At 30.4% G+C, this 24,417-nt stretch overlaps 1 protein-coding gene across 6 annotated transcripts in view; it reads left to right on the top strand.

Annotated features, from left to right (window-relative positions):
- Positions 1-24,417, top strand: part of LOC143063277 (high affinity copper uptake protein 1-like) — a 47,716-nt gene that overhangs the window by 1,455 nt on the left and 21,844 nt on the right. For 4 of the 6 annotated variants that reach the window (XM_076235329.1, XM_076235326.1, XM_076235327.1 and 1 more), the window contains exon 2: positions 17,989-18,231. In XM_076235329.1, the coding sequence (XP_076091444.1) occupies positions 18,013-18,231 (219 nt within the window). In that variant the 5' untranslated portion in view covers positions 17,989-18,012. Of the gene's footprint in view, positions 1-10,497; positions 10,576-17,507; positions 17,629-17,988; positions 18,232-24,417 lie in introns of those variants that run through there. The other 2 variants (XM_076235330.1, XM_076235331.1) reach the window with 2 other exon arrangements.

The raw sequence follows: 24,417 nt of genomic DNA on the forward strand, positions 1-24,417 counted from the left end.
TTAAAGCCAAATGTTGTTGTTAATTCTTTCAATTGCATTACTAACAGTTAAAGTTTTATAAAAAAAACTTTACCTAATTTTGACCTCGTTTTTTTCATCGGTAAATTATTCTATTTACAAAAAGGGACATACTTGTGTAAAATTAAATGGAAATCTCTGCTGAATATAAAATGTGAGCAGTTTAAGGAAAATTATGTGTCTCAAAATTTGTATATAATACGTACATGTATATATATATATATATGCAAGTTAAAAAGAAAATACTATTCAACATACGTTTTGCTTAATAAGTCTACAGCATTTAATCATTCTTTTAACGATTTATTGACATTACTTTACGATAAATTATACATTTCGACTACAACAGGTAAACTTCCATAGCTGCATCAACTAGTCCTTGCATAATTTCAATGAAGTTAGCTGCAGCAACTAGTCGTTGCATAATTTCAATGAAGTTAGCTACATCAACTAGTCGTTGCATAATTTCAATGAAGTTTATGACTTCTGACAAGAATTATACGGCTTCACTAAACATCCAACATCCTCATGCTAGTGACATAATCAGAAAAAAAATGTATTATATGCACAAAATATGTTTATTTTGTATAAAGCATGTTGTCAAGCCATGATATGCTGTTCTCTTCTCCAACAATAGAAATAGTTTTTTTTTCTCACCTCCTCACCCAGTTTTCTTTTAGCTTGCATTAATTGGCTTTCAATAATTAAAGATTAGGATACATCAGCCAGGTCTGGTAACAAGCATTATACTGTTCAAAAGGTTCTTTCATATCACTCAATTTCAAATATCTATTTGATGAGTATTTTAATTTTTATGATGAATTCATTAAGGGTTACTCCCCTTATTTTTGTGTATTGTGAAATTCAACTGCTGGAAATTATGTTTATTCCTCAAAATATTTGTAACATTAAATTATTTTACGTTGACAAAATATTGAAATGGAGTTCAATGCTATTTGGTAAAAATAAAATTGTGGATATGGATCTTCAATATTTTTAGTGATTTCAAACCAGAATTTTTAAAACATTACACATAGTACTGTTAAGATATACCTTAATGTAGTTTCTATTAATTTATTACTGGCCATGCAAAACCCTCATTGGTAGTCAAGGTGTTACAGTATAAACCACCCTCATCATTTACCATGTTTACTATATATTATACATGTATAATGCAAACATATTATGAACACATTTTTCTAATTCACTAATCTAGTATAAAAAAAGGCTTTTAGTCCGCCAATATAATATACATGTATAAAAAATGTATGTACACACATGTAAAGTTAATAAGAATAATTTGATTGTCAATGAGGCAACTTTACCATATATAGAGACAAAATTACATAGAGTTTACAACTATAGGTCACCTTTCAGTCTTCAGTAATGAGCAAAACCCATACTTCATGGTCAGCAATAAAAAGCCCCATAATGACAAATGTAAAACAATTCAAACAAGAAAACTAATAGCCTGATTTATATATAAAGCTTGACTCATCAGATTAGTACTAAGTGCAAAAAACAAACAACAGCCTGATTGACTTTTGGTTTCCTGTTAAGCAATAAAGTTGAATGACAATTTTAATTGCATAAATTAGTTTGCACAATTAATCACTATTTAGGGTCCACTTGACAGCTTGGGTGTCTATTCCTGTATTGTACCTACTGTTTAATAATTTCTAATTTATAATATCAGCCAAAAGTAATGAAATATTAATGCTTGTTTTTTTTAAATTTTAATATTTCTACTTGGACATGTTGGGTTGAAAAGTCTTATCGGTAAATTTTATTACTTTACAGTAATTAATTATACATATTGTGTGTAATTGAATTTTTTGCAAGTAAATACATTTTTTATCTTTATTAACAGCATTTGCAGTAATTTAGGGGAAAAACTACAATTCCAGAATTTAAAAAAGTTGAAAAATAAAGCTCATCAAAGGCCTAGTATACATGTATTTTGATACTACAGAAGGGCATTTCATAAACATTTGATTGTACATATATAGGACTCATCAGTGGCCCTCCAATTTAAACGTTGAAAGATAAAATAAAAATTTTATTTTTCGGCATTGGAACATTTTCTGGATATATTTTGTTTTCCTACAAAACGTTTTTGTGTTGCTTTATGAAATTTTCTTTTAAGCTAAGCTACCAATCTTTGGGATATATATATATATATTGGACCATAATAGGTAAATGTCCAATTTAAAATTTTTAACTTTAAGTTCTTAGACCACATTCATTCTGTGTCAGAAACCTATGTTGTGTCAACTATTTAATCACAATCCAAATTCAGAGCAGTATCAAGCTTGAATGTTGAGTCCATACTTTCCCCAACTGTTCAGGGTTCGAACTCTGCGGTCATATAAAGCTGCGCCCTGCGGAGCATCTGGTTACATCTTGTGATCAATTTTATTTAGCAATCGCCTATGGCAGTCAGCAGGCTTAAAGAACATGATCAGTTGTTTAACCTGTTAGCAAAATGCGTTTTGTTTAAATATACTTTTTCACTTGTTTGGCCTTTTGGAAAATGTTGTTTATGCTGTATTCAGACCCTTCTACAACGAAATTTGTTTTACATGCACACGTATAAAAATTGCAGTTTTTATCCAACGCAATCATAGGTTTGAACGTAGTTTTCAATTTAGACTTGTTTCTATTTTTATACGACCGCAAAAATTTTATTTTTTGCGTATATATTGCTATCACGTTGGCGTCGTCGTCGTCCGAATACTTTTAGTTTTCGCACTCTAACTTTAGTAAAAGTGAATAGAAATCTATGAAATTTTAACACAAGGTTTATAACCACAAAAGGAAGGTTGGGATTGATTTTGGGAGTTTTGGTCCCAAAATTTTAGGAATAAGGGGCCAAAAAGGGCCCAAATAAGCATTTTTAACCGGATTTTTGTGACAAAAATGTCGGTTATTGATTTGGGGATGTACGGCGGGCGGCCGGGCTGTCGGGCGGCCGGGCGGCCGGGCGGGCGGCAATCAAATGTTGTCCGTGCATTAACTCATGAACCGTTCAACCAAAGCTTTTAAAATTTTAATATGTTATTACTGACAACTATAAGAAGGTCAAGTTCAATAATGGCGGTTTTGACTTTTACCGTTCAGGAGTTATGGTTCTTGAAAGGCGTCAATCAAATGTTGTCCGTGCATTAACTCATGAACCGTTCAACCAAAGCTTTTAAAATTTTAATATGTTATTACTGTTAACTATACGGAGGTCAAGTTCAATAATGGCGATTTTGACTTTTACCGTTCAGGAGTTATTGTTCTTGAAAGATTGAAAAATGGAGTTTTCAGTCATGTCCGTGCATTTACTCATGAACTGTTCTACCAAAGCTTCCCAAATTTTAATATGTTGTTACTGATGACAGAATGGAGGTCAAGTTTAATAATGACGATTTTGACTTTTACCGTTCAGGAGTTATGGTTCTTGAAAGATTGAAAAATGGAGTTTCCAGTCGTGTCCGTGCATTTATGCATGAACTGTTCTACCAAAGCTTTCCGAAATTTTAATATGCTGTTACTGATGACAAAATGGAGGTCAAGTTCAATAATGACGATTTTGACTTTTACCGTTCAGGAGTTATGGTTCTTGAAAGATTGAAAAATGGTGTTTCCCATCGTGTCCGTGCATTTTCTCATGAACCATTCAACCAAAGCTTTTGAAATTTTAATATGTTGTAACTGATGACAAAATAGAGGTCAAGTTCCATAATGTCGATTTTGACTTTTACTGATCAGGAGTTATGGTTCTTGAAAGATCGTAAAATGGCGTTTCCATTTACGTTGTTGCATTTACTCATGAACCATTCAATCTAAGCTTTTCAAATATTATTATTTCAAAATGTTGATACTAATGACAAATGGAGGTCAAATTTGATATTGATGATTTTCACTTTCACCATTCATCAGTAATGGTTCTTGTGATATTGCCAGGACACAAATAAATGTAAATAAATCCGGTTTGCTGTCGTTGTGACAGCCTCTTGTCTTGGTTTGCACTATAACTTTAGTTTAAGTAAATAGAAATCTATGAAATTTTGACACAAGGTTCATGACTACAAAAGGAAGGTTGGGATTGATTTTGGGAGTTTTAGTTCAAACAGTTTAGGAATTAGGGGCCAAAAAAGGGCCAAATAAGCATTATTCTTGGTTTTCGCACCATAACTTTAGTATAAGTAGAATAGAAATCTTTGAAATTTAAACACAAGGTTTATGACCATAAAAGGAAGGTAGGGTTTGATTTTGGGAGTTTTGGTCCCAACAGGTTTTTAGGAATAAGGGGCCCAAAGGGTCCAAAATTAAACTTTGTTTGATTTCATCAAAAATTGAATAATTGGGGTTCTTTGATATGCCGGATCTAACTGTGTATGTAGATTCTTAATTTTTGGTCCCGTTTTCCAATTGGTCTACATTAAGGTCCAAAGGGTCCAAAATTAAACTTAGTTTGATTTTAACAAAAATTGAATCCTTGGGGTTCTTTGATATGCTGAATCTAAAAATGTACTTAGATTTTTGATTATTGGCCCAGTTTTCAAGTTGGTCCAAATCGGGGTCCAAAATTAAACTTTGTTTGATTTCATCAAAAATTGAATAATTGGGGTTCTTTGATATGCCAAATCTAACTCAGTGTATGTAGATTCTTAATTTTTAGTCCCGTTTTCAAATTGGTCTACATTAAATACCAAAGGGTCCAAAATTAAACTAAGTTTGATTTTAATAAAAATTGAATTCTTTGGCTTTTTTGATATGCTGAATTTAATCATGTACTTAGATTTTTGATTATGGGCCCAGTTTTCAAGTTGGTTCAAATCAGGATCCAAAATTATTATATTAAGTATTGTGCAATAGCAAGAAATTTTCAATTGCACAGTATTCAGCAATAGCAAGAAATCTTCAATTGCACAATATTGTGCAATAGCAAATATTTTCAATTACACAGTATTGTGCAATAGCAAGGAATATCTAATTGCACAATATTGTGCAATAGCAAGAAATTTTCAATTGATTGGAGTTATCTTTCTTTGTCCAGAATAGTAGTTGAATCAACTTAAATCATTGTTTTATACAATGCACAATGTATATTCACTTTTACTACCAACTGATAAATTAAAACACTCTTTACCATTCAGTGATAACAAGCAGTTTTTTTACATCTTAATATTTTATGATGTATTTAAATGAGTAGTTATTGTTGCAAACTCCATTAGAAATTTGAATTGAGATCAGTTTTGAAAAAGGGAAACGGGGATGTGAAAAAAAAGGGGGGGGGGTTAAATTTTTCTCATTTCAGATTTCATAAATAAAAAGAAAATTTCTTCAAACATTTTTTTGAGAGGATTAATATTCAACAGCATAGTGATTTGCTCAAAGGCAAAAAAAACCTTTTAAGTTCATTAGACCACATTCATTCTGTGTCAGAAACCTATGCTGTGTCAACTATTTAATTTTAGATTTAAAAAGTTTGAAGAAGAAATCTTTAATTGATTTGTAAAATCTTGGCATTTGTTTTGTGTAAAAAAAAACCATGTAATGTCAAAAAGTTGATCACAATCCAAATTCAGAGCTGTATCATGCTTGAATGTTTTGTCTATACTTGCCCCAACTGTTCAGGGTTCGACCTCTGCGGTCGTATAAAGCTGCGCCCTGCGGAGCACCTGGTTTTTAAGTTGAAAAAAGTTTATTCAAATGCAATCAATAAAAAGAAGAAGGTCCAAGTTTAATAGACAATGAGACAACTCTCTGCAAGGGACCAAATGACACAGAAATTTACAACTATAGGTCACCATATTTCAAGTATTGTTTTTTTCTACTAACTTATGATCAAATATATGGTTTTGTGAATTTTATGGTAAATAAAAAAAATATTTTTGTGATAAATTACCGGTATGGTATTTAGTAGAAGGAACAGAATAAGGTAGCAAATGAGGTACTGATTTGTCTTGGTCCCATAATGTCTCCTACCTTGCCAAACTGTCGTTTTCAATCATGTCTACTAAATATGTCTCCTTCATTGCCAAACTGTCTATTAAACTTGGAGCTAAACCTGTCAAGGTAACGAACTGTCCTGTAAAGTTTCCTTATCTACAAAGAGCATCATTGATTCGGATCAGTAAGACTGGGTTCCGAGAATAGTATACCTTTTACCCTTTAAAAAGTACCTGACAAAGAACTCAATTGCAAGTAAACATGTTGAAGAAAAAGGTTTTGCATTTGAATAAACAGAATACAGAAACATGTCAAATTAATATTTATTTTCTTGTTTCTTGTTTATAATTACTTTGCTCATCAAAGTTGGAACAAATGTATTTTCTGCAGAATAATTGTACTTGTCCCGACGGACAAGCTTGATACAGCTTTTACTTTTCCGACCTTTTTTCCCTCTGGTACTGGACAATCGGACAAGCGTAATTGTCGAGGCCTGATTTGGTATCTTTAGCCTCTCTTTGAAGTTGGTTTTATTGTACATGTATGTTAATAAGGTTATATTGAAATTTATTTTGTTTTGATTAAATAGATAATATATCTTTTCATACGTATCCCCTTACATGAAACGTGATTTAGCTTTACTATTTAAATAAAACCTTTAATTCATTTAAATTTAGAACACAATAGAGGTTAAAATTAAGATTGTATTTTGTTTAAGTACACATGTCCTGTCAAGGTCTATGTGTGGACGTGATCTGCTGGATTTTGCAAATATTTCTTAATCAATAAAATGGTACCTAATGTAAATAAGAAATATGCTTGACTTGCAGTTTAATTTTTATAGATTTAACAATTTACTGCAATTGGTGTTAAAAAGGAGAATGACAACAAAATGAATTTCTTAAAACTCATCATAATTCATAACTTTATAAGTACATTGAAGTACGGAAGTATGGAGAAAGAAAAGTTTTTTTTGTACTTCTTTCTGTTAATTTTAGAGAATTTGAAAGTGGCTTGTTCTTGTAAAAAAATGTACACTATTTACAGTGTTATTCTAAACATTTAAATGATAAATCACATTTTTTTAAACAAAATAATTTGATTTTTATGATATACAGTACATGTACAGACTTATTATTATGGATGTCTTAATCTGTCTAGGTGTCAGACTGTTACATATATAGAATGCATTTTAATACAAATTAAGATAATCATATTCATCAAAATTAAAAATAGGGTAATGCATGAAACTGCACTATATTTTTGTAATGATTTCCTTTACATTATAATCATAAGAAACTTGTTTCATATGACTTTTAAATATAAAATTTTCTTCAAATTAATTTTGAAGAAATGTTTCAATTAAAAAAAATCTCAACAAATTGCAAATATATACATGTACATTTTGTGCGTCATAGATATAAGAAAATGTGGTATGAGTGCCAATGAGACAACTCTCCATCCAAATCACAATTTGTAAAAGAAAAAAACATCATAGGTCTGACAATTAAACATTAGCCAGTTTAAAAAATGAAAGTGAATGGATAAAAGATGCAGATTTTGGTTTTCAATTTTTGCCAAGACAATAGTCAAATTATGCACCACTAGTCTATATACATGTACATGCATGTTTTAAAAAACCCACTTTGTTTTCAAAGCTTTTTTATAAAGAATGCTCAATCATCATTTTCTACTTATTCATTCTGGTATTGATTGATCACAGATATGTATTTAGCATCATATTTATCATGTGAGGTCTACCAAGGTTGAATTTACATTTTTAGGCAAATCTGTGTTTTCCATACTCATAACTATTTTTAAATGATTTTAATACCGGTATATGATTTTTATGATCTCTAACATCATGAACATGTACAGGAAACAATTAATAACCTACTAAAAAAAAAATTATAAAATTTATAATTGTTTAATATCTTTTCCAGAATCTCTAATTATATATATATACACTGACTCAGACGTACTTATAAATATAATTATTTTCTGTGACTGTATATTACATTAATTTGTAGGATCCTTTACTTTAGATAATTTAGCTGATCTGTAACAATAACATCTTCATGCCTTATATATCATGTACTGTAGTACGCCGCTAGATTAAAACTGACGAGGAAAGGTAACACATGGCCAGCGAAAGCTCTTTTTATGAGAGCCCAGGTGGTCGTGTGGTCTAGCGGGACGGCTGCAGTGCAGGCGATTTGGTGTCACGATATCACAGTAGCATGAGTTCGAATCCCGGCAAGGGAAGAACCAAAAATTTGCGAAAGCAAATTTACAGATCTAACATTGTTGGGTTGATGTTTAGACGAGTTGTATATATATATTATATATATACAAAAATTTTGGGGAGTCAAATTTCTTTGTTATTACATGTATTAATAACAGACCTTACAAAGAGAGATCAAATTTTAACATTTTTTTACTATTATTTTTTGGATAGATAAAGTACATGTACATACTTCTAAATATACTAAAAATAATAGGAACAATATTACCTAAATCTATGTATTTTTGTAAGACTTAAAATTTCTATATATCATTTTAAATATTTGTTTAAGTATATTGTAAATGAATAGATTAAAATCTTTCCATTATCAAAATAATTTTGAAACCCACCAGAAATAGTGTATGAGATTTTCACCTTACATTTACATTGTACTGGGGTCATTATTTTTTTTACTGATTTTTAAGTTATTAAAGAAAACCGAAAACCATTCTTGTAACCTGTCCAGACTCTTTTTGACAGGATATTTACACATATGATTTCAACAAAATTACACATTTTACTGGTCATTTTGTTAAGTAATGCATATCAAATAACTGGACCAAACCAATTGGTCAGAGTACACAGTTCTTTGAGTTCATAGTGCATTTCTTTATAGACGATAATTGAAAATAAAAATAAAAAACACACCTGTGCATTCTCCATAATACAGTATTTTGTACTATTTTTGGGACAAATTATATCAAAATAATAGAAAACTTCATCGACTCTAACTTAAAATATGGACAATTCTTGTCTTGAAATCTTTTGACAGCTTCTTAAGTACTAATTTTTAACCTATTTTAGCTGGACCAAATCACTACTTTATTTTAAAATTTATGACTCAATTTTTTTACAGTGTAATTTCATCCCCTACTTGCTATTTGAGACATAAACATGAAAAATTACATTTGAAACGGGTATAAAAAATTGGTTAGCAACACACTGTCAACACTACAGACTTTATTCATGGACAACGAAAATCAATGGACGATAACTGTGTACTCGGACTAATTTGACTTGCCAAAGGCATTTGGAATGACTGCCAAGTTTAATATATATTTTGATAGAAGAGTGTTGGCGTAAAATCTATGTTATGATCTTTTATACACAGCAGAACCTTTTTCAAAACATTATTCTATCAATATTAATGGATGATTTAAGGGGGTAGACCTGGAATATGGGAGACAACTCTTACACATGTATTGAAAGTCGAAAATTACCATTCATATTAAAATGCTTAAAATATCACCAATGAACTGAGTCTGAGGAGTTCTGGAGCAACTATATACTGACTGTTGGACCTTGTGGCATCATTTACAAAAAATTTTGGAAGTTTTGGGAAATTCGATTTGAACATATGAATTAAATAATGAAGTTATATGGTTTAAGTTCTTATTCATTGATACTAATTTTTGAGTTTGTACTTACTGTTTGTGTTCTGTAGGAGTTTTGATAACAGAAAAATGAATTTTCTCCCAAAATTCTACTTTTTTCCTCTGCCTTGTTAGCCAACTTGTTGAAAAATTTTGAAAATTTAAAATGGTCAAATTCATTAAATTTTTGAGATTTTAAATACTAATAACCAATAAATGTTTAAACAATTTTTTGCGGGAATCAAACGACAATTTTCACCGTATCAATTATCATAAACCTTTTTTTTTTTACATTCAGGCTATTTGTTTTTCCATGATGTTTCAGATTTACTTTAAAATATGATTCTGCTATGAAATTTAACAGTCATGCAGTCATGTTTCTAATGACAACATGTTCAGAAACACTCAATGATTTTTACCTACTAGAGTTTTCGACTGTTTTCTAGGGTACCTTAAAACTGGTCATATTCCATATACCCTACACGTAAAATGAAATGGTGAATTTCCTTAAGACTTTTTCAGATGATGCATGGACCTCTACCTTTTCAATGATGTCAATATAAGAAAAATTAAACAAAAGGTAAATTTTGGTGTTACCAAATCCTGGAAAACTTGAACCAAAATTTCATAATTATTTGCTGTATCATTTTACAGTTGCCATTTTCTGGCTGACATTATCCCAAACCAACCTTATACATTTGGTGTTCAGCATGTTTTGGAAGGCTTTACTATTTGAAGAAGCAAGAGGTTTATCAGTTCAAGAAATAGAATTGAGAAATTAAATAAAATGATATCATATGATGAGTTACTGGTCAGCCAATAACATTCAGTAATATACATAGTAGATAGGGTAGATAACTCCATCCTTTTTATATAACAAGGTGATCGTCACCTGTCGATAATTTGTTTCAGGTAAATGTTGAAGTATTAGTTTCATGTAATCTCTGATAACAACAGGTTTGTCATTTTATTATCATCTCCTTTAAGTTAGCTCTGTGTGTTCTATTTGTTTTTAAATGTTTATAATTTTTGAAACAGATGGTTTTTTTTTACATACTTTTTATTGAAAATGATATATTATATTTTAACAAAAATTGTACTCTTATTATTATGGATCCATGTCTATTTTAGGTAATTTTTGTTGGTTCACTGAACTGCAAAATACTATATATATTTATATATGATATATGGTAAAATATTTGTTCAACCTTAATTTCGGTAAAAGTAATTTATCATACGTGTAATTTTATTGATTGACGACTTTCCCTAGGGACAAAAATTTATTTTAAAAACATTTTCTTTTTAGACCAAACTACAATGTATTTAATTGTGATGTGAACTTTTTGGTCTAATATATATATATATTCACCAGTCAATCAACTGTCAGAAAATTTTACTCTTACATATTTTTGTGTATAATTCTTGTTACATGTAAGTAAATAGGTACATGTAATCACACTTTTATCTTACTTAAAAAAAACGATATATATCCCTTCATATGAAACATGATTTAGCTTTCCTTTTTAAATAAAACCTTCAATAAATTTAAATTATGACCACAATAGAGGTTAATATTAAGGTTGTTTTTGTTTTAGTACATGTGTTCTGTCAAGGTCTATGTGAGGACGTGATCTGCCGATTTTGCAAATATTTCTTAATCAATAAAATGGTACCCAATGTAAACAAGAAAATTTTTGACTTGCAAGAATTTTTTGGAATGAGTGAAGTTTTGTTTAATGATCTTACAAACTGCTAGGTTCAATGAAAGAAAATTAATTACCAAAATTCGTCTTTAATTGTAAAAGTATGCAATTAAAAAAAAAACATGGTATTTTATTAGTGATATACATACATTGTACATGACGTTGGATGCATTTAAAAATGATAATTATATGTATGTTCCTCCAAATAAAAATATGGTAGTGCAAAATTATTAATTGAAACTGCACATACACTTTTATAGAGATTAAGATTTTTCCTTAATCATTGTAGAATATGTAATTGAAATTACAGAGGATTTATTGCGTTTTAATGTACATATACAGATACTGTTAAAATTTATCAGTCTCATTTGAGTGCTCCTAAAAAGGAGGGAATTATGAAAGAAGATTAAGTAGCTAAAGGAAAAAATAAAACTTAGAATTTAATGAATATTTGACTCTTTACATTGTAAACTTTAATTCTTGTAATACTTATAAAAAAGAAGATGGATGTGGTATGATTGCCAATGAGACAACTCTCCACAAGACACAGAAATTAACACTTTGTATTGTTATGTTTGACGTTAAATAGATTTTTAAAAAAAAACAATTGCAAGTTAACAAAATCCATGTGCATTTTTATGCCCCACATAGGGGCATTATGTTTTCTGGTCTGTGCGTCCGTTCGTCCGTTCGTTCGTCCGTTCGTTCGTCCGTCTGTCCCGCTTCAGGTTAAAGTTTTTGGTCGAGGTAGTTTTTGATGAAGTTGAAGTCCAATCGACTTCAAACTTGGTACACATGTTCCCTATGATATGATCTTTCTAATTTTAAAGCCAAATTAAACTTTTGACCCCAATTTCACGGTCCACTGAACATAGAAAATGAAAGTGCATGTTTCAGGTTAAAGTTTTTCAGGTTAAAGTTTTTGGTCAAGGTAGTTTTTGATGAAGTTGAAGTCCAATCAACTTGAAACTTAGTACACATGTTCCTTATGATATGATCTTTCTAATTTTAAAGCCAAATTAAACTTTTGACCCCAATTTCACGGTCCACTGAACATAGAAAATGAAAGTGCATGTTTCAGGTTAAAGTTTTTCAGGTTAAAGTTTTTGGTCAAGGTAGTTTTTGATGAAGTTGAAGTCCAATCAACTTGAAACTTAGTACACATGTTCCTTATGATATGATCTTTCTAATTTTAAAGCCAAATTAAACTTTTGACCCCAATTTCACGGTCCACTGAACATAGAAAATGAAAGTGCATGTTTCAGGTTAAAGTTTTTGGTCAAGGTAGTTTTTGATGAAGTTGAAGTCCAATCAACTTGAAACTTAGTACACATGTTCCCTATGATATTATCTTTCTAATTTTAATGCCTAATTATATTTTTTATCCAATTTCATGCTCCATTGAACATGGAAAATGATAGTGTGAGTGGGGCATCCGTGTACTTTGGACACATTCTTGTTCTTGTAAGTGATAATTTATTTTGTTTTACCTTCCCCACATACTATTAAGTGTAAATTATTTGTTTTTAAACAGAAAAAAATGTTGCAATTATCTGAATGACGTATGATATAATTTGATGCCATTAATCATTGTAACATGAAATACACCTTTAAAATTATGGTCAATCGTACCCAAATAGCAGGAAACATTGTTAAATACAAGGAGCAGAGCAGCTACCTTCAATCAAAGTTCAGGATAAAATATAATTGTCTTTACCAAGTAATTATCCAGGATTCCTTGTAGGATAGGGGATTGTACAAAAAAAAACAACTTTTTTACACCAACAAAATATATTGATTGATGTTCTTACAGATACAGGATAGACATAAAACGTCTGTTTTTAATGATAAAGCAAGTGGACTATAAGCTATTTATTTGAATGAAATTTGGAAGTGATTTGTTTTTAGAAAAAAAATATGTTTGTATGAAATCAAGATTTTAAAAGGATTAAGATTTTAATAAGATGTTATCTTTGATATATTTAATTTGGTCCGACCCAGTTAATGTTTATTCCAATAATCTGTTCCTGAAAGCTGTTAACAATTGTTTTGAATTTCCTCAGATTATCTTAAATTTTACAAATCTAAAGTTTGCAGGATTTGGACATAAAGCTACATAAATATATATATATATATATATATATATCAGACTTTGAGTTGTTATGATTAAATGATACATACAAACTTATTCCTAAATAATGTATATATAATGCTATGCTTTGTTAAATATGAAAGATGCCTTCTTTTGCTTTAGTGAGGGGGGAGTTTTATGGTTAGTTTGTTATATAATCCATATTTAACTTCATCTGATTTTTATAAAAAAAAAAGTACATCGTAACAACACAACGCAGCATCTCTGGAAAAGCTGTTCTTATAGATATACCACATTTTAGTAATTAAGATAAAGTCATATGTATATGCCCCCCCCCCCCCTGGGTACCTAACTTAGAAATTAAAGTATATTATTATTGTATATCATGTTTTCTTCATATGATCCTTTCTTTATTGAATACATCCTGGTTTAAAACTTCATGCTAGTGCATACAGTTTGTTAATTAAAGCTTTCACATATTTCGTACATTTTAAATGTCTTTAATGACGCAGGAAAAATTATAAAGTATGTATGGGCAACCTGCTACAGTAATGGTTTTTATTCTCGATTAATATGTTTTTAATCTTAATGTCATGGATACAGTTTTGCCAATCATTGCTGAAATGAAATAAAATTACATATATTGTAAATCTTTGTTGTGACATAGATATAAAGAAATTAAAGCTTTCAATGATCCGGGGTCCGTCACTTATTATAATGCTTTCAATGATCTGAGGTTCGTCACTTATGCTAGTCCGCTTGACTGAGGCTATATATAGTTAAAATTAGGGAGGGCTAGTCAAGTTTTCCTACCAATATTCATTTACCTGGTAATTCTATTTGCTTACTACAAGCAGTTGTTATTATTATGATGTGCAACTAGGCTACATCAAGCCAGACATTTTTCAAGGAATCTGATGTTAATTACCAACTACATGCATCACTGGGGTAAAGCTGATGACCGTAACTGCATTCACGGTCATCCCAAGATGTCGGATGAAAAATTAGGTCAGTTTCTGTATTGTCTGTTAAAGTGTTCCTATATCATTTTCTTTACAAATCATACATTGAAACGATGTAAATTTATAAAAGAATCACTCGAAAATCACTAATTACTTCCGAGAAATGTGCATGAAACGGGAAATTCGATTTGAAAAAATCGTTAAGATGACCGTAAATCATAATCAAAATATTTTCAAGATGACCGTAACATAAAACAAGGATGACCGTAATTGGTAAAAAGATGACCGTAATTTGTAAAGACTGACTGTAATTTATAAAGGACGACCATAACTTTTAAAGGATGACCATCAATTCGAAGAAATATCCGTATTGTATTCAAAGCTTTTTTGTTGAGTTTGTCGATCTCAATAAGGGCTCGGTTAGCGGATATAAATATGTTTCATAAATTTCTTTTTAACCGGATTTTTGTGACAAAAATGTCGGTTATTGATTTGGGGATGTACGGCGGGCGGGCGGGCGGCAATCAAATGTTGTCCGTGCATTAACTCACGAACCGTTCAACCAAAGCTTTTAAAATTTTAATATAATATTACTAACAACTAAATGAAGGTCAAGTTTAATAATGGCGATTTTGACTTTTACCGTTCAGGAGTTATGCAGGCGGAAACACTTTTGAAATAGAACAAAAGAATCGAAGCTCTGTGTTTATCGAGAAAGCGATAAATGTTAACTGTAATGTTTGATATAGTAACAAAATTTTAAAAAGTTAATAGAAACAAATAAAACGACAATTTTCTTATTTTAAAAACACCATTTGCATAAGTTTTCAATGTATCTATTACATAGTAATGCAAAACAATAAGATATCAAGTCGACGACATGGTTCTTATTGGGGCCTTTTATAGCTGACTATGCGGTATGGGCTTTGCTCATTGTTGAAGGCCTTACGGTTACCTATAGTTGTTAATGTTTGCGTCATTTTGGTCTTTTCTGGATAGTTGTCTCATTGGCAATAATACCACATCTTCTTTTTTTATATATAGTATCTAAAGTTGGTTGTAGAAAATGCATAACCTCCGATTTTTTTTTTATCACGGACGGAGAACATATCAATCTTTTAGTTCAGAAATTTTCGTGTCTGCCCTTCCATTATGTGAATCAAGAAAAAATTCCCCAAAACAGGTAACGATTGTATCGAAAAGAGAAAAATCGAGTGCACCTTTTTATGTTAAGGCATGTTTGGGGTGTATTTTGTCTTTAAAACGTATAAAGCAAGAGTAATTTATAGCATCTCGCTTCAGGTTCTATCATTATTATATATCAAAGCTACAGGTTGACTTTATAACGTAAAAAAATGACAGAACGAAAAGATGAAATATATGGGTCAAGTGAGATACCTATCTAATGAATCACAAAATCAGAGTAGGTGTGTTCGAATAGCTATTTTTTCTAAAAGTACTTGACGACAGTCTTTTAATTGGGATGATGAAAATGGATATCTTCGAAAAAATATGATTTTCTTGTGTGTGATAATTAGGGTTTATAATCTTCAACCACTGAAAATGTTTAGTCTGCCCTTCCACGAAATATTTAATTAGATTTTTTTTAAATGCTTAAGAATTTTCAAAAATTCCATCTGACATCCGAACAGACAATATTTTTAAGTTGAATCAATGCAGACAAGATCATTAACTAATGCTCATTAGCTAGTAGATACATTTGTCTTTTAAAATATAACTGACATATAACGATCGATCGTAATGGTGCTATGTGGATAAATTTATCAGTTTTCAAGAGCAAAATTGGCAGAGCGTCATCCCTACAATGGCTTCCATTTCTACGATTGTGAGCATGAACTGGCGTAATGGGGAGATAATTTTGAAGAAGTAGAATCCTGACTGTATAAATAACATTTCTGTATATATACAAATTGACAACGTTCCGCCTTGTGATACGCTTTTCGTACAATACTATTTTAAGGATCTACTTTGCTGGAGCTCACCTTCACTAGTTTATTCGAATGATATTTTCAAAATATTTCTGTTATTTTATTTGCACGACAAAATGAAAGACTATATAATATCAATGGGTGTACATGCAATTTTTTGGCATTTTAAAAAATGTGTATTTATTATATGTCATTAAAAGGAATCCCAGAAACAAACAAAAATCTTTTGTCGAGCAGTTGAAGGCTGTGCACCCCATTTTTTTTTTATTATGCTTGTAAGGTGTCATTTTATCGCGCTTTTGTGGCATGTTTTCCCTTCCTGTTCATTTGCATGTCTTTTGGCAATCATTTGATACAAAAAGATAGTTATATAATTACGGATATTTCTTAGAATTGAGGGTCATCCTTTAAAAGTTATGGTCATCATTTACAAATTACGGTCATCTTAATAGCAGTTACGGTCAGCCTTGTTATGAATCGCTGATTCTGTTACGGTCATCTTGGCGATTTTTTCAAATCGAATTTCACGTTTCATGCACATTTCTCGGAAGTAATTAGTGATTTCCGAGTGATTCTTTTATAAATTTACATCGTTTCAATGTATGATTTGTAAAGAAAATGATATAGGAACACTTTAACAGACAATACAGAAACTGACCTAATTTTTCATCCGACATCTTGGGATGACCGTGAATGCAGTTACGGTCATCAGCTTTACCCCAGTGATGCATCCTAGAATTGACTGTATAAGTGGTAAAACTTGTCTTAAAAGATTTTTTTTGTTTTAATTTTTACTTACGGGTCAAATGATGAAACTTAAAAGGATTGTTAACAATGTAAAACATGTCTTAGGATATAAAATGAGGATAAATTACTAGAAAATCGAGAATACAACTTTTTAAAGAAAAATTGGCTTCATTCCAATTTGTATGCTTACATTTTTCACATGAATTGAGTCATGATGAAATTGACATCCTTGTTTATTTATTTAAATGCAAAAATACAATGCAAAGAAATTTGTTTTACAAATTCTTTAGATGATCATATTTCCAGGTTAAAAAATCTAACTTTTTAAATCTGATTTATTATATCACGTTCAGAGACGTTACCACCAGTTATTGGTATCATCTAATTCTTTTCTAATTTAATTAAGTGTATCAAGTGTTTCCACTTGATAAAGGGTACATATATATAACAATTAGATAATATTTTAAACTCATGTTTATTGATGACTGTATCCATTAATAAATATAAATCAGTGAATATATATATGGAAAGAAAGTGATGTCACCAAACATTGTCTGGTAAGTGTATGTTTGATAAAAAATGAGGAATTTGTCAAAAAAATGTACCAGAAACTAGAAAGGTTCATCAAATGAAAATTGAATCTACAATTAGTTGCAGGTATACCTTATTGTAAAAAGAGAAATTTCCTTGTTTGTAAAAAGAAGATTGACTAGTATACATTTTTGTTTAGGGGCCAGCTGAAGTACCCCTCTGGGTTTGAGATTTTCTTGCTGTATTGAAGACCTATTGGTGGCATTCGGCTGTTATCTGTTCTATTGTCGGGTTGTTGTCTCTTTCACACATTCTCAATTTTGATATTGAAGTAGAAATGAATAACTGATAAACTTTTTTTTTACCGTATTTTCTTTTCTTTTTAGATTTCCACATTCACAATAAGAGATATGAATATGAATCACTCAGGACACACGAATCATATGACCCATATGGGAACCACTGAGATGGATCATAGTGGCATGGATCACAGTGGCATGGATATGGGTGGTGGCATGAATAATAATATGGGTGGTGGCATGAATCATAATATGGGTGGCATGGATCATATGGGCATGGATATGCACATGAATACTACAAAATGTGGAGAGGGGATGATGGGTATGATGGTAAGTGAATTATCTCCCTTGTTGCTTCATTTTATTATAAAAAAAGTCCATGAAGGAGATGTGGTGTGATTGCCAATGAGACAGCTACCCACCAAAGTTCAAATAAAGTGGATATAAGCAACCATACTCAAGCTACTCTACAGACTTTAATTAACAAAGAGAAAACCCATACTATATATAGTCAGCTATAAAAGACCCTGACATGAAAAATTCATAACAAAACAATTTATGATTAACAAATATGACAGATATGAATCCACAACCACCACTGAACTACATGCTCTTGACATAGATGTAGATAAGTTTGCTGATTGTGAAAAAATATGCATAATATAATAATATGTAATGGTTATCATGTCTTGTCTTAAAAGTAAGCCATTGAACTGTTGTATATGCTAGCCTGTCATTTGTGAGTAAAAGTTAGCCACCAAACTGTTGTATGTGCTAGCCTGTCACTTGTGAGTTTGAACCACTCTCGTTACAAGGTGTGTTGGAATAGAGTTGCCAGTTTTCCTATCAAAGTTTTCATGGTTCTCTGGGATTACTCTGACTTTCTCCACCAATCAAACTGTCTACCATAATATAGCTTAAAGTGTTGAAAGTAGCATTAAATATCAACAATCAATTACTGTAAATTCAGAAATTATTGCAAGGTTTTTATTATTGCAGAAAATACGAAAGGGTTATAATCACAATAATATAAACTCGCATTTTGAAATTTTTTATATGAATTGAACAGGTTTTTTTCTCAATATCCCAAACAATAAAATCGCATTTTAGTCTAAAATGACAAAATTGAAAGAATAAATCCACGCAATAATTTCTGAATTTACAGTAACTAAACTGTTGTTATAAGCCTCGGGTCAATATCAAGTTTTGAACTTGTTCCCAAATATAACCTAGGTGACATTTCTTCAATCATACCACATCTTCTTTTTTATTAGGCTATTGCTTGTTTATTGTCCATTGCCAAGTATTTCATGCATTTTCAAGTGGAGACTAACTCCTTATACTTGTCTTTACCTAAAAGTAGCTCCTCTTACCATTTCTTGAGTTTATTATTAGGATATTTATCTTTAATTAATATGATAAGTCTTTTGGGCCGATATGATGAATATGTGCTGTCTCATGTGTCTCTCCTATTGACCTCAGTATATACATGACAGACTTTGAGACATGCAGGGAAGGGTATTGGTTTTGATAATACTTTTGGTTAAAGGTTTGTTTAAAAAAAGGGCCTCAAAATACATGATGATATAAAAAAATGTACATGAAGGTTAGTTGTCATTACAGAGCTTGCAATTCCAGTCATCTAGTATTGTATGCCATGTGTCTATGCTTATTTACTTAAACATATATGTGATGGCTTATTGATGTAATATGTAAATAAGAGATAAAAAGAAAGTTAAAGAATGGCATAGACATGCAGGGTAGAAATAAAATCTAGGTCGTTGTTGCTGAGCTATAATCAAGGTTGGCATTGACTGGAAAGGTATGGGTCATGCGACTCGAGTACTATGGTGAATAAATATTGGTCAAAATATTTAATTTGTTAACCTAAAATTTAAATAGTGAATTACTGTTTTTTGTGCATCATGGACTTTTGTTATAGATATCAAAATGTTTAAATTGTACTATCAAAAGATACACATTTTTGTAATTCAAATTATAGCAAAGAGTACTTCAGAGCCCTTTTATGATGACTGTTTGAAAAGTCACGATTGTGATATCAGGTTCATAAATTATTTAATCAACCTTTGTACATTGTTTTTGAAATGTATTTGTTGTATAATTTTGGCAGATTACAATATTTCAATAGGCAATATAGAAGTTTAAAACAAGAAGGACTTAGGTACAGAACATGAAAATTCTAAGTTACCTGAAAATAAATGTTCTTGTACATACAAATACATCTGTTTAGGGAAGTGAAGACAAAAACTACATATAGTCTATTTTTATTGAAAAAGAACCACAAACAATATTTTCTTCTCCTAATCTCCCTGTTTCTAGAACATGAACTTGATCATATCTGTTCTCCTCCTTCTTCTCCTTGTTTACAGCAACATAAATTGATCATAAAAGTTATCAAGGACCACAGGAATAGAATCTGATGAAATGTCTGACTGGATCAAAAAATTTCTGGACCCTTACAAGTGATTCAATTCAACCCGTTAAATTGATTCTTGATAAAGAACATTAGAGGATGAAAATCTGATTGCCAGTGAGACAACTATCCACACACGTTAACTTCATCATGTACTTGATTATGATTTCTTGAAATCACAATTTTCTGCTAGAATAAGATCTACAAATGTTACAGAAATTTTAAAAATGCTGCATTTCATAAATAATCGGCCCTTTGTATTATCCTCCTCATAGAATAATAATCCGGGAAATACGGTAATAATGGGTAGAATGTGAGCTGAATTTAAATACTTTAAGTAAATGATAACAATGAAAGTTAAACTTGAACTGAATATATAATAAAAATGATAATAGTTATAATGGTAAAACATCAGATTTGAATGTTGCTTTTGTTATACAGATGACTGTTACATGTTTATACATAAAATAGCATTCTCTTGTTGTAAAGTTTTAATGCATGGGAAGGTATAACTGTATAACCTTGTCATTGGCAGTTTGTTACAGTTTAAATTTAGTTCACAATGAAAACTCTTTAAAAATAGATGAAGTCAAATTAAAAGTGTCCTTGTCAGGAAGTTTATGAACTTTTAGATTGGTTGTAAGGTGTGTGTTTTCAGATTAAAGTCATTGATGAAGGTATATCTTCCTTTAGTTGTATAAAGTCACTTAAGAACTTGTTTATAGATCACCACCCCACTTAAGTATATTGTTTGATTCTATGTTTGTTCATGTGTATTTGAGTCTGTATACGGTAATGTGACGTAAAAGTGGAGAAAATGTCAAAATATGAACAAATTGTGATGTAAATTTATATTTTATTGAAGTGTTTTGGATCTATTGAATGTCAGTTTCATGAGAACCTTAATTCCTTGTTTGATAATAGCAATTTAAGAATTCAATCCCTTGTGTTTTTTTGCTAATAATTATGTAAACAAGAAAAACTTCATGTACCTTTCATAGCTATATATAGAGTTCTGGGATTGTTCAGAACTTTTAAAACCAATACAATAATTTTAATGCTAGTAAGAAAATTTCATTTCCAAGAATTCTCAAAGAAAAATATATCTGCTGTTATATATAAATAAAGAGATGTGGTATAAGAATGAATGAGACAACTATCCACAAAAAGACCAAAGAAAATTGATGTGAACAACTATAGGTCCATGTTCAACATTGAGCTACACCAGAATTGTACCCCAAGAGGATCTTGGTTACAAAATGTGAAATAATATAACATATTTTCATCTCATAAGAGATTAGAATATCCATGAAAAAGTTCAATCATACTATTTACATTTTCTGTTGATCTAAAAAAAAGGCCAAGTAAAATTACATAAATTTGATACAATTATTTTGCTGAAGTTTGCCCTTTATAGGCAGGTTTACTATCACATACAAATAAGTCACTTTCAAACATTCATTTTGCTTCAGTGACCTCCTTATTGGAAATGCATTCATTGCATGAGTGAGTCTAGAAGCATATTTTTGTTTCATTCTATCAGTATGAGTGAGTCTATAAGCCTATTTTTGTTTCATTCTATCTCTGCGCCGGAGATTGTCATTCTATCAGTATCAAAGCTAAGGTGATTCAAACTTTACCACGATCTGTAATTTTTCCCCCAACAGGTAGGAACTATTGTAAACCAACTTATTTTTGGGGATACTTTATTTCACGTTCAGCCCTTTCTAGCCCACTTCCAGACAATTTAATTTCGTGATTTCGAAAGTCAGTTTATGTTGTACCAGTTCGATAAGGAAATATATTTTCACGAGTATTTATATTCACGTTATTTATCTACTTGCGAAAGTCACGAAAATTAGTTGGTTTACAGTAATTGCAAGTTTAAATAATTCTTTATCCCTTTAACATTTTCTAAATGTCAAAAGACAAGCTGTGATAATCTTCTGTATATATAAAACAATTAAAGAACCTTTGGAATGATAAAATACCTTTTCTGTTTAAAGTTACAAAATAAATTGAATGTTTCAGTGACATTTTAAAATATTTGAGATTGTACAATGAAATAGATGTTAGAATTATGTGTTTATATAAGTAGTAATTTGTCGGTATGGTATTACCCACATTGTAAACATCCCCTCGTCACTTTTAAGATTATCCCATTCAAAGTGAAGTCGACAATCAAGATTAACTTAACAAATAAAATTGTATCTAATGTTAAGCAAATAAGCTTTGAAGGATGAAAATTGAGATAAACAAGTACATTTATAGATTAATGTTTGTCTAGATCCAAATTAGGGTAGAGTTCCGAAAGTTGTCCGGAATACCATTAGAGGACATCAGAATTAGATTAAATCATATATTTAGATTCTAATCCAATATGCTGCTGGACGTTATGCAAACATCAATTAGTCAATCCATCCGATCAAATACAAATGTGGGAATTAATTAATTTCAATTTAATTATCCTTACTTAGGAATTAATATTCAATCAGGAAGGGTTGTATATTTATTTTTGATAAATAAAGGTTTGCCCTGATATATCTCCATTTTAAGAATAGTGGAAGTACCTGTCATATCCTCCTGAAATATTTGTAGATCAGGATATTTTATACATTTGATGTATGTCAGTATGTCAAAATACCTTGAAGGCACAAAATGGGTTATCACTTACATTTTAATTACATCAATCTAAGAATATTCAACAAAGCTATTTAAGGTGCTTCAGTTTGAATTTAGTACCTGTGTATTCCCATATTAGACACTCACCCTATGACACTGTTAAACCGAAAGACATCAAGAGGTCACCATAACTCTAATTTTAGCAACATGTGATTTTAAGTTCATAGATAAAGATATTAAGCATATAATTATGTATTGAAATTAATAAAACATTCCTGCCAACTGTCAATTATCACCATTGGGGTTTTTATGCACTGAAGGACCTAATGATTCTGCTATTCATGTCAAAAATGTTTCCGATCAATGAGAAATGGTTCTGAATGAGTATATATATGTGCTTTGATGCCAAATGTTTTTGTAGCATGCCTCTGATGCTAAATCAATATAAATGCATGACTATGAGTTAACTCCCTTTGCAATATTTCCATTTGATAAAAAGAAAGTTGTTTAAAACAAGGAGTATGATACTATTATTATTAATGATTTAGGTTTTTATTTTCGTTTGAAAAAAAAAATGTTTTAAATCAAGTACTGTAAATTCAGAAATTATTGTGTGCATTTGTTATCACAGTTTTTTAAGAATAGACAAAGTGAGAGATTATTCAAGCCATTTAAGGGAAATCCTTGTACACATAAGTATAACCAATTCAGAATTTGGGTTCTTATTTTTGCAATACTCACCCTAGTTGCCTTATTCAAATTTTTAAAAACCTCATAATAATTTCTGAATTTACATCAATATTTCACCTTCATGTACAGTTTTGGTATTTCAGTGCATTCTCTAAATGTTTGTCAAAAACTTTGTGACCTTAAGTGAGAAGGTACATAGTGATATATTATCATTAAATTGTGAAAGTATGTAATATTATTGTCTTATTTTATTCAGTTTTAACATCGTAATGCAATAAATGGTTTCCTATCCATTAATTGTGAATATATTCATAATGGTAGAAGAGAAGTGCATATTTACTACAGGTTGTTGACACACATTTATGAACTATTTTAATTAGAATGTTAATTATTCCAAACATTTTATGTTACTTCAGAGGCATTTTCAAAGGCGATCACACGGATACTTTATAAGTAAGTTATATGTGGTCAGTACAACTATATATAACTAATTCAAAAATGTAAGTACATGTAGCTATATTTTGGTCAGTTAATATTCATTCCATATAATATTTTCTAATATTTAGCATAACTGGCCCAATTTGTGCTTACGAAAACTGTGATGTTGATTATAAAAAATCTGATATTTGGGATCATTGTTAAGTTGGGAATTTAAAAATGATATATCACTGTTTATTCTTATTGCTTGAATAGGGCCTTCCTATTTCAAAAAGACGCAATTTGCCCTCATGTTCAACTGTAGAGGGTAAGGGATTTATGAGCTTTCTAAC

The sequence above is a fragment of the Mytilus galloprovincialis genome, chromosome 2 (genome assembly GCF_965363235.1).
Source record: "Mytilus galloprovincialis chromosome 2, xbMytGall1.hap1.1, whole genome shotgun sequence".
In the NCBI taxonomy this organism is placed as follows: Eukaryota; Metazoa; Mollusca; class Bivalvia; order Mytilida; family Mytilidae; genus Mytilus; species Mytilus galloprovincialis.